General features: G+C 41.9%; 1 protein-coding gene across 1 annotated transcript in view; it reads right to left on the bottom strand.

The window, feature by feature from the left end:
* plg (plasminogen) overlaps window positions 1–12,025 on the bottom strand; it is a 26,397-nt gene extending 14,372 nt beyond the window's left edge. Inside the window, exons 1-19 of the mRNA XM_062551294.1 lie at window positions 11,872–12,025; window positions 11,378–11,522; window positions 11,191–11,297; window positions 10,942–11,056; window positions 9,961–10,106; window positions 5,629–5,764; window positions 5,244–5,365; window positions 4,844–5,006; window positions 4,564–4,676; window positions 4,208–4,364; window positions 3,700–3,896; window positions 3,428–3,576; window positions 3,134–3,227; window positions 2,794–2,908; window positions 2,326–2,397; window positions 2,082–2,228; window positions 688–794; window positions 440–585; window positions 7–163 (exon numbers count right to left, since the gene is read on the bottom strand). Coding sequence (XP_062407278.1) covers window positions 7–163; window positions 440–585; window positions 688–794; window positions 2,082–2,228; window positions 2,326–2,397; window positions 2,794–2,908; window positions 3,134–3,227; window positions 3,428–3,576; window positions 3,700–3,896; window positions 4,208–4,364; window positions 4,564–4,676; window positions 4,844–5,006; window positions 5,244–5,365; window positions 5,629–5,764; window positions 9,961–10,106; window positions 10,942–11,056; window positions 11,191–11,297; window positions 11,378–11,522; window positions 11,872–11,917 — 2,434 coding nt within the window. The 5' untranslated portion in view covers window positions 11,918–12,025. The remainder of the gene's footprint in view (window positions 1–6; window positions 164–439; window positions 586–687; window positions 795–2,081; window positions 2,229–2,325; window positions 2,398–2,793; window positions 2,909–3,133; window positions 3,228–3,427; window positions 3,577–3,699; window positions 3,897–4,207; window positions 4,365–4,563; window positions 4,677–4,843; window positions 5,007–5,243; window positions 5,366–5,628; window positions 5,765–9,960; window positions 10,107–10,941; window positions 11,057–11,190; window positions 11,298–11,377; window positions 11,523–11,871) is intronic.

Raw genomic sequence — 12,025 nt, 5'->3', positions numbered from 1 at the left:
ATTTGTTTTTTAGCATTTCTTCTCCAATCCAGTTGACAAATTTGGACACTCTGACGTATACCCCTGGAGACATAGGTCTTGCACAGCCAAGCCCCCATGATGTCACTCCTTGAAGAATGAAAGTCGCCTGATGGACACATACAAACGGCCCTCCACTGTCCCCCTGAAACAGAGATCACACCTCACCATTAAATCAAGGAAAAGGCCACCTAATCATCTTGATAAGAGATGAAATAAGAGTTCATTTGCAAAACCAGATAGGCCTACCAACATCTTTATAGATATTCGTAAAGCATGTTTGCATTGCACATACCAGGTAACATCAAACAAAAGTCAGTTTGTTTTGCTTATGTAAAAATAAAAAATGCAGAGAATAATTACAAATTATATATAATAACTAATTTAAACAAATGTATGAAAGACAATTCCTCTAAAGAACCTTGCAACTGTCTGTTCCTCCTTCAATATTTCCAGCACACATTTCATAGTCCTTTACTTGGCCATTCAGATAAAGAGGCTGGTTACAAATTTTGTTGTCAATGACTGGGAAGCCAGTTTCCTTCAGAAACCCGTCTCCACCAGTACCTGTGAAACCAAGTCAATACAACGAATTTACATGAGGGATAACTTTCTGAGGGATACGGTTTCTAAATGATATGGAATGAAGGCAAACATTACAAACTTTACCTTGTGTGTCACCCCATCCTGTTATATAGCACTCCGTATTGGCTGGAACAATGTAATCCTTCTCTGGTAGGCATGCTGGTAAAACCTTATCATTAAGGACAGCTGGTCTGAAAACATCAGAGCGCAACCAAAGATGTTGTATGGCAGAAATTATGGGCATAGTGAGATAAGATCTATTTGTATTATGATGTCAATAACAAAAGAGAAGAAATCTCTGAAACTCAACCTACTCCTAACATGCAACTAAACTTTGACTGATTTGAACTGGCTAATCAAGATCCCTCCTTGCTTATGGCTAAGTGGATGTAATCTTGAAAGATTATAACAAGACTGCATTTGCTTAAATTGTGAGTGCATCACTTGAGGTCAGTGGTTCAATGTTAACTTGATGATATCACTCAGGTATTAATACTGCTTGCATTTTTTAGGAATAAAAGTAAACACACTAAGATGTGAAATTACTTTACGTTTCAAGAATATTTGAAGTAGCCAGATGGAATCACCATGCCAGCAGGATGTCCACAATCACCACATTAAGACCATGTACCTCACATAAGACCATGTACAGTACCTCACATAAGACCATGTAGTACCTCACATAAGACCATGTACCTCACCACATAAGTAGCCTGACTCTCGCCAGACCCTTGTAGTTCCGCCATGCTCCACCAGAGGCGTTTCGCTGAGCTCCACACAAGGGTCTGGACTCGAGGGCAATCCAAACTCGTTCCAGTGATCAAAAAATGATAAACCAATCAGGAACGCCGAAGCGAGTGTTTGATTCAAACAACAATGGCGGCACGCAGCGAGGAGTCTTGTGCTGACATTGATTCGGCTATTTCAACCGTTTTGTCGAATCTATCGAGTATTCATTCTTTAAAAGATTAAACAATAGTTTTGAAGACATTTATTGGTGGCAAGGATGTTTTTACTCTTCTTCTGACCGGGTTTGGCAAGAGCTTGAAGAAGCCTAGCACGTCATTCAAGATAACAGACAAGTGGTTTATCAAATCACATGCGAGGATGTTTTACAAGGACCCGCGTTCATAAATACATCTCCTATCGAGAAGTCCCAGATCCTTGTGTGAAGCAGACAGCGAACTACAGGATCTGGCGAAAGTCAGGTTAGCACATAAGAGCTTCTACCTCACATAAGAAGACCTTGTACCTCACCACATTAAGACCTTGTACCTCACATAAGACCATGTACCTTACCACATTAAGACCTTATACTGGAAACCTAGTCACCACATTCAGACCTTATATCTCACCGTCACTAACTATTCAATCAACCAATCAATCATGCAACTAGTCCGTCAGTCAACCACCACCACACTAATACTGGAAAGTAAAGACATTTTGGTTTAAAAATAGAAATATTACTAATACCATACTTTTCAAGCTTGAGAAGAGCAATGTCTTTTCCTCCTGGTTCAAGAATGAGTTTCTCAATCTCCCTTACTTGCTTTGATGATTCAGTCCCACTCTCTGAATGGATTCCCAAATATACCCTGAACGCAGATGGCCCACGCCCTCTATGCCTGTAAAAAAATGAACATGTAGTGTACGTCAGAGATTAGATCACCACATTAAAAGCAAAGTCTGAGGAAGAATTGGATAAACTACTGAATCTCTCACCTAAGACAGTGTTCAGCTGTCAGAACCCATTGTGCCTCTATCAAAGTTCCTCCACAGATATGAGTGCCAGAGCTGTCAAAAACAGTAAGTTGTCAACAGAACCACCATGGTACTGCATGGACTGCAAGGCAAGGCCGTAATCATAACATAAATACAACACAACATTGAGGGGGGCTCTTGAAGTTGAACCTGGCGTGTACAGTAGTTCAGAGTAGTTTCGCCCTATGGTCCTTTTCACTTTTTTAATGGAACCAATGGTGTAGCTCATAAATGACCCGACCTAATGACCTAATCATGGTGGCAAACTTCTGCAGTGGTACAAATAGGGTCTGTTCTCATTGGATGGGAAAGTTTGTAAGTACACTTTAGTTTATACCGCTAAGATTGATGTTCATTGCTGCTAAAATGAAGACACATAAAGATAAATATCACCGCATGTGTTCACAGATTATATTTGTATATGTGTACCTGGTCCGTATGCTGACTTGCCATGGCCAAGAGTGAGGTCTGGCTACACATTCTCCTACTATGCGGCCAAAGCATCGTATTGGCAACTCCTGTGGATGTCCGCATTTGTGCTCAGCTGATGAAACACATCACAATTATCATATTCTAAGATCATTATTTCCATCATTTCCATACAAATTTCATCACTATTAGTGATCCAGGCTGTCTATTAAGCCCTGGCAAGTCATTGGATCATTGGACAAATCACTGGATCATTTTCTTCCCCATTTAGCAGGTAATCAAAACTGCTTGGTCTTAGCTTTTTTGTGAAAATGTAAGGACATGAAAAGGATAGACATACAGCAGTCTGGGATCTGGCAATAGTCCCACTTCTTTTTTTCATCCATAGTATAGCACCAAGGTCCATTCACATCACTGTCTGGGTTCCGACATTCCTATGATGACATATACACAATCTACATTTCATGAGGTTCTAAAAGAGGAATTATTACATTTTCTTCAAAGTTAAACTATCAATTAGCTCAATGCATGGCAATTTCATTGATATCTAATTTCATCTAATTTCATCTTCAGAGAGAATTTACCTATTAAACAAAGTATGCAAACAAGTATGCAAATATAGACAATGACTTACATTTCCCTCTAAGCCTTTGTCAGGGTGTGATTCAGCAGTAAAGCTTGCATGGGGATGGGGCTCCATGGAACTCCAAGCCTGACAGGTAATGCCTGTCAGAGTGGTAGATGTCGAACCCCTGTAATCTATCCCGTTCCCTACCTTGCAGTCTGAAGGGAGAATGTGAGGTAATCGATCAAGAAAGTTATATGAAGTTACATGGCTATGTGTGAGCAGTCAAAATGTAATTAGACAACAAATGATCCGGAAGGAAAGAGTGACGACCTTCTCACCTTTGATTGGGAGGTCGAACACAGCTGGTTCAGTGGGTTTCTCTTCTGGACCTAGCGCCCGTCCTTCCATCTGGACTGGTCTGTGAATGGGACACTTCACCAGTTTGCAGAACTCCCAGCGAACTGAGGGGTCGGTGGTGTAGCACCAAGGAGCACGGTCTCCTTCTGGGTTCCGGCACAGGTTCCCCTGTAGGTCACTGATACAGCAGGAGGGAGACCAAAACAACATCCAAATGTGGTGCTTTTTGAGCAGGTATGAAGGCCATATATAATCTGTTATTCTTAGGTTGGTACTCTGCAGAGTATTTGACTTACACTAAGTTAAAATAAAATAATTTGATCTGTTTCCTAGTGAGAAACCACTACTCTATGTCAACTAAGACAATTTGGACTGCTCTGACTGCAACACATTGCCATGTTAGTATATTCTCTGACATGATCATTGTCGTGTGAGTATGGAAACAGAGAACACAACATTGAAATAGAGCACTGGTGGTTGTTGTCTTACGCATGTGGAAAGGCTTGAGGTGTTTTGAGATGGCGGTGAGGAGCCATGGATGACCAGGCCTGGCACGTCTTCCCACTAACAGTCTCTGCTGTCGTCCCTCTATACGAGACACCATTACCAACATAGCAGTCCACTACCTCAGGGGCAACAAGCTCTTCTGTGGGATACATACATTTGCAGTGATCAGTCAACATGATGGGGCCCTCATTGAGGGTTGGTTAGCTTTTCTTTATCAGATTTAGCAGTAATTTGCGATCTTTTGCAATTCATTTCCATTCATTCTTTCATCCAGCGTAGCTATTCCACATATGACATGGAGAGAGCATTATGTGGTTTGCAGACATGTTGTGACTGACCCTCTCCACATCTGGTCACCTTGCAGTACTCCCATCTCGTCCCAGGGTCTGATGTGTAGCACCAGGGACTTTTCTCCTTGTTGGGGTTTCTGCAGTGATCTGCCTCAAGTCCTCTAATGAAGAAAGTTCAACATTACACCTCAGCTTGCTAGTGTTACATTTTCGTTAAACATGTTCAATGGGGAAAAGACATTGTGTAAATTGGAAATTGTACTAAAGGAACAAGCAAGTTGGTAAGTCTCTTTTAGATCACATGATGGCAAACCCCCGACCCTCTTACTTGCATGGGTGGTTTTCTGGTGTGAATGAGTGTTTATGCGGAGCCTGAGATGACCATGTCTGACAGGTTCTCCCAGAGACCGTTCTAGACACGCTTCCGCGGTAGGCAGTGCCGTCACCAGTGAAGCAGGTGGACTCCTCCTCAGTCTCTGGAGGATCAGAGTCTTCATGAACAACAAAAGTCAGGTCAGTATTCCTGCACCTCACCAGTGAACATGCAATGGGACAATGGGAAGTAGGTCAGGATTCACCTAGGATTCGCTCAGCCGGGCTACGTGAGCTTGCCTGACTGTAAGAGCCAGAGTGAATCGATAGTGCTGAGTGTGTGTAGCACTTAAGGGCACATGTGATCACAGAGGGCATAGTACATAAATGGCTATGACAGGAGAAGTGGGCCTCACCACCACACTGAGGGACGTTACAGAAGTCCCAGCGCTGTCTGGGGTCAGTGGTGAAACACCAAGGCTTTGACTCCCCATCGGGGTTCCTGCAGTAGTTCTCCTCTAGGTGTTTATCAGGAAGTCTGTACAGAACAGCGTACACACACACACACACACACACACACACACACACACACACACACACACACACACACACACACACACACACACACACACACACGCACACACACGCACACACACACGCACACACACACACACACACACACACACACACACACACACACACATACACACACACACACACACACACACATTATTCATAAGTATTGTCCATATGTGAGAAAATGACATTGATCATGTTTGTGTTTACAGATAGCATGCTCACAGTGGGGCAATGTAGCCATGACTGTGGGGAGTTTGAGAGTCCCATCGTTGGCAGGTAGATCCTGATAGTGTTCTTGAGATGTTGCCTCTGTAGTCTTCCCCACTGCAGTGCATGCAGTCTGATACTGAGTCTGATACTGACACAAAAGCACATTTATCGTGAGAGGACAAGTCAAGTCAAAAGACGACATAAGACCAAGACCAATAAAACGTTAAACCATGGTATTGATTGGTGGTTTGCAAAAAACCCTCACTCAGAGGCATAAAAATAAAGCATCAGAGCAAAATTGGAAAAAAAGGGGCCGCTGTAGCTCCTCAGAATCAGATATTCATCACCTCGGTAGAAATATTTAGAGCTGTGTCTTTGAAATTCAGAGGCTACTTGTTTGTTGGCAGACATGGGCAGCATTCTAATTATATACATTTTAAATAGTTAATTACATTAGCACATTTTGTCATTTTGTATTTTGCAGGATTGGAAAAAAAACAAATGTAGTTTTATACTACCTATAACCCTTGAGTACCTAATACCTGATGATCACTCTCACTACAGGACAGTGTTAAAACCATTTAATGGATTTGACGAGAGGATTTATGCTATGACTGATGCAAAGACTCTTTGGAGCAAAACAGAGTGGCGTTTTCTCTACCAGGTTAAGGGTGCTCTAATGTTGGCCAATGTCACTGTTGACGTTCAAACAAAACAGAGAGCTAGCTCGGTACTCCCTCCCCCTCCCTCCTGTGCTATTGAAGCTCTCCTAAACGCACATCTCGTCGGTTATTGACTGGAACACTGTTATGTTTCGTGGTGGAGGTTGCACCAGTTTGTTTCCATTTGTGGAGCCCGCAATGTCTTCAGAGACCGCATTTTTTTTTCAGTGTGTTCAGGGGACAGGCAGCTAGCGGACAGTGAGAAGATATTGCTCTATGTGGCAAAAAACATATTTTGCCTGTAAGGTGCTCTGTATATCGGGACACCAAAATGTTATTCTGTTTGTTCCCCATGTTGGCAGTCAGGGTTTGTAATGAGTCAGTCAGTCAGCTCTTTTTTTGCTTATCTCAGGCTGTAATGTTTGTTTTGCTGATTGCTGTCTTTTGTGGAATGGTGTGATAGCTCTTTTTCTGGAGCTAAATGTTACAAAGGCCAAGGAGTTGTTCATTGACTTCAACAAGCATGGAGGATGCAGGACTGTACTTACAATCCATGGACAACCAGTTGAAGTTATGTTACACAAGCGGCTGTTCTTCATGCGACAGCTAAATAAATGCACGTTGCCCAAGTCAATACAAACCCGGTTCTACACTACCATCATCGAATCCATCATCACATGGTTCCCAGCTGCAGTAGCCAAGGACAAGGCCAAACAGCAGCGGGTTATCCGCACAGCTGAGAGGGTGATTGGCACCACCCTATCCAGCCTGGAGTCACTCCACAACACCAGGGCATTGAAGAGGGCAAGAAAGATCATGGAGGACCCTTCACATCCAGGCTCCGCCCTCTTCCAAATGCTCCCCTCTGGGAGAAGGCTACGGCTCCCGAGAGCTGTGAAGTCCCGGCATCGCCTGAGCTTCTTCCCAACAGCTGCCAGGCTACTCAATCACAGCTCGAACTCTAGGAATGAATGCACTGATGCACTGTTTGCACTTTAAAATGTTTGTCTACTGCATTTTACTGCTCACTGCCTGCATATCATCAGCACTTTCAACATTACTACCTCAGCATCTATTGTCACTAGTGTCATGTCTATGTCTATTTTTATGTCTGTTTTTGTAAGGCATTCCTATTGTGTATCTTACAATATATGACAATAATCTAATAATCACAATAAATCTAACCTTGACCTTGACCTTGAATACAAATACCTGGGCACTGCCATTACTGACAAACTGTGTTTTAACTCTAACACAGAGGCTATTCTTAAAAAATGTCAACAGCGGCAGTATTTCTTGAGGAAGCTATCCTCCAGAATTGAAGGTTTCCCACAAAGTAATCTCCGGCTCTGCTCCCACCTATTTGAAGGCCTTCATACAGGCATATGCTACCACCCGACTCGCTCTCCTCAGACAAACAACGTCTAGCTCTGCCACCATTGGCTCAGGCCAATCCAAACTTTTTTCATGTATTTTTTTCCGCATAGGTGGAATGCACTACCAGTTCCTACTAGAGCAGGGACATCCCTCTCCATCTCCAAAAAACTTCTGAAGATCCAGCTCTTCAGAGAACATCTCCGCTCATAGCACTACCGACAACTAGTCTTGCTGATCCTTGACTTACCACCTGCTTGTGCCTGTTGAGGTGTCCTCTTCAGTCGTTGACATCACTGCACGACAAGGCAACACTAAGGAAAGCCAACTGTAGAAGACTTTACCCATGTCCTACAGTATATAGAGTTTTTGAATGGCTGCCCTATGCCAAACAGGAGACTATTCGCCTTTTAACTAGAATCCTGGGACTATCCCTAACACCCCTGTTTGTCCTGTTCTTTCTTCTGTCCTGTCTTATATGTCTTATGTTGTTTCATGTCTTATATGTCACTATGCCTACATGGAGAATTGAAAGATAAATAGTTTTTTATAAATAATATTTTAATTGATGTCGCATCCCTGATTGGTTTGCCAAGATATCAGCTGCTCCAGCCTCAGATTTTGCTCAAATTGAGTTAAATATTCTGCAGAATATACATTCACTCTACTGCTCAGTGTTGCATTGGCATATAGACTTACAGTAGTTAGGCTGTCCCACTTTGTGGTTTTGACTGTGGGAACCCTGTGTTCAACAGCCACCTTCGTCTCAAGCGTGTGGCTTTCACTGTGCTAGTTAATTTGGTCTTAAAATAGACTGGTTGGTCTGAACTTTTACACCACAGTAGGGGGGACATTTCACAAGATACGTCTGATCTGATTGGATTTTCTTAATTCAACAGGAAAACGTGCTTCTATTCGCATAGTTTCACTGAAGTGTGTGAAATACCAAAGGAGACAATAATGTTACAAGTTGAGCAAAAAGGATGGTTCACCACAATGCTTAAAATGACTTGAAGCTTCAAAGGGCTGTAGTTTTGGAACCATTAGTGATACAGGTATACTATTCAATATTTATGCATATATTTGGTCTACACCTGTGATTGTTTTTCCAGATTTTTTTGCAGAGGGTTACCTGTCAGCCACTGGGTGATTTGGCACAGAATGACCCAAAACTATTTGAATTTGTGATCATAACCCATTCTTACATCTTACAACACCACTGGCATGTTTTTATGACTACCAGACCCTGAACACAGCAACACATTGAACTACAAAGATGATAAAGTAATGGTCTTCACTTCATCATAATGTAATTTGCTGTAGCCCATATCTCTTATCTTTTTGCCGTCCAGCATGGCGCCGTCACGTGTCTGCAAATGGTCAATATTTAGCCTAACCTGATACAAATCGGAAGACATTGCCATTGTTTGTGATGCCCACTCCAACACATTTCAACTGCAGTGTTTAGGGTTATAATAAACCTTACATTTTTGAGATTGAAGTTATCTTGTGTAAAGCTATCATGCAGTTTACAAGCTTATTTTATCAGGTGGTGTTATATACAGTACTAGAAGTTGGTTGAATTTTTTTCTTTTTTTTGCCATTTTTTAATTAATCGGCAGTGTCTTGCATTTGATGTTTGCAATTTCTCAGTGTACTTGATAGGTATGTTGCAGGTGAAACACTGCACCTGGTTCCCATGCAAAGGCCACCTTCGTCTCAAGCGTGTGGCTTTCAGTGTGCTAATTAATTTGGTCTTAAAATAGACTGGTTGGTCTGAGTTTTTCCACCACAGTAGATGATTCCACTGTGCAAAGCTTGCTTGTCGTTATTGATATGAGACGGTGATGAATTTACTTCACCAGATCTACTTCAAAGGAGCTTCTATATACAGAATTACTGTAATAGCCCTATGGCAGCCAATCAAAAAATAGTATTTCTTGTGTCTTGGGGATACGTTTCAAATAATTTTCTTTTTCTTTTAAAAGTTGGTATACCATGATTATTGTCATGTATTTTTGTATTTTCAAATGACTAAATACTTGTATTTTCATTAAATATATATTTTTCAAATGAGTATTTTGTATTTCATGTTGTTACATATTATGAGCCAATATTTGTAGTTTGTAATGAAACAGTTTTTGATGTATTTGTGCCCACCTGTTTGTTGGTAAACTAAACCACTGTGTTGGAATGCCAAAAATGTGTGAGTGCTGACACAACATGCTCTAGATATTCAGATCCACCATAAAGAGGTCAGCCCAAGCCTGGAGACTTTGTTTTGTAAGGACAGTTTGCCATTGCCTACCTATACTAGAGCAGTCCTGGACACCACAGGACTCCCATCTCTTCTGTGGATCCATAGTGTAGCACCAGGGTCCACCAGCATCATTGTCTGGATTTCTGCAGTAGTTGGACTCCAGGTCAGCCTTTGGATATCTCTGAGGAGTCATACTGTAAGGGAGCAGATCAGAAGTCACTCAAAGAAAGCCACTGAAATGAGAGTTTAGTTAGTGTTAGTTAGTGTTTAATTACTACCGGCACTAGCGCTAGCGCCGAACGGAAGATTTCCTGGAACCCAGAACACCTGGGCACGTACTGTAGCTCCACTAGATTTATAAGGAATGGAAGATTTGGTTCCCGACGTGCATATAAGCCCTCGAAAGCTGGGTAGGCCTAAAGCAGTTCTCACGGAACCACTGTGCAAGACATTTTTGAGGTACAGTATGTTGGTGGAAATATCTAATTTGCACAGACACAGACATAGACACACACACACACACACACACACACACACACACACACACACACACACACACACACACACACACACACACACACACACACACACACACACACACACACACACACACACACACACACACACACACACACACACACGACACACACACACACACGCATTAGGGTGTCAGCAAAGTATCTTTTCTCTCTTACTGCAGACTTCTGTTATGGATTTACACAGTCTCTCTCTCTCTCTAACAAACACACACACACACATGCACATACACAAGCACACAGGTACAAACCAAAGTAACCAAAGAGTTACAAGAGTAGGAAGGAGATCCAAGTGTGACTTGCAGTTACTGTAAGTAGGATTTGCAGGAGTAGGCCATGGGGAGAACATGGGAAATTTGTTGAGCAATATGAAATATGCAAAGCAAGTGACAACAGCATGTGGCAGCGGCGGTTATACCCACTATGGTCCCACTATGCGGTACTGTACAGCTAGTAAATAGTGAGATCCGATTGTCAGAGAGAATATACCAACTTGGGCGGATGTGGAGATCTTGAGGTCCATTGCTGGCATGTTCTTCCTGATTTTGTTGTGGATTTGGTACCTCGGTAATCAACTCCAATACCGTCGACACATTCCTTTAAATACTCTAAGAGGACCAAAAGGGATATTATTTCAGTTTCTTTTAGATGAATAAACTGCATACGCATATAGCACAAGGACAAATGCATCACATTGTACTGAATCAGAAGTTTCAGTCTTGATTGAAGTTAGATATCTCACCTTTCTTCTCATACAGTGTTGCACTTGCTCTCCAGTATAAAGGCTTGACTTTTGCGTTACCTGGGATAGTCTGACAGTCTCTGTCTTCTTTTTCATATACAAACGATCTGTGGAAAGTGTGAGGTGATTAATAATCATTCAGTCCAAGCTGGATAACAGAAAAGCAAGACACCTGAATATGATGTACCTGCAGGTGAAGGTTGTCTCTGCATCACACTTCGCTGCACACTCAGTGGCTGTTCTCACAGAGTACATCCTCTTCACCGGTGACAGAATCAAAGCCCCATCGGTCTTAACATATGCCCGCAGACCTTGTGTGAATACTCCAGTGACTTCAGTGATGTATTAAAAAGTAATGGAATGAATAAATAAATAAGATACATTTTACAATAAATAAATATGTGCCCTTCACACATAAAGTACATTAATCAGTCATTGACATAAATCAACATACATATTCCATCTACCCTCTGCTTTTTTTGTTCTATATTGAACTTGAATAACATCAAAATAATGTATTGACTATTTCCCCTAAACAACAGGCTACAAACTACCTACAATCAATATATCTGGATGACCACAGAAAACAAGGCAGCATAAGTATTCAAACATGTTTGACAGAATCTCAGACATCTTTGCTTAACTTTGCTATTAACATCTGTATGTTTCCGTCCGTCCTACCTGTCCAGAGGAGTGCACATATTAGGAGAGCTTTATGTGCTTCCATGTTGTGACAGATGCAGCCACTGCAAATAGGCCTTGTAAACTTTTTTATTTAACAAAGCAACAGCTCAGTCAATCATTGTCCTCACAAGGACAGACCATAGGTCAGCGG

The sequence above is a fragment of the Sardina pilchardus genome, chromosome 12 (genome assembly GCF_963854185.1).
Source record: "Sardina pilchardus chromosome 12, fSarPil1.1, whole genome shotgun sequence".
In the NCBI taxonomy this organism is placed as follows: Eukaryota; Metazoa; Chordata; class Actinopteri; order Clupeiformes; family Clupeidae; genus Sardina; species Sardina pilchardus.
The sequence above is the reverse complement of the archived record's forward strand: the minus strand, read 5'-3'. Positions and strand labels throughout refer to the sequence as shown.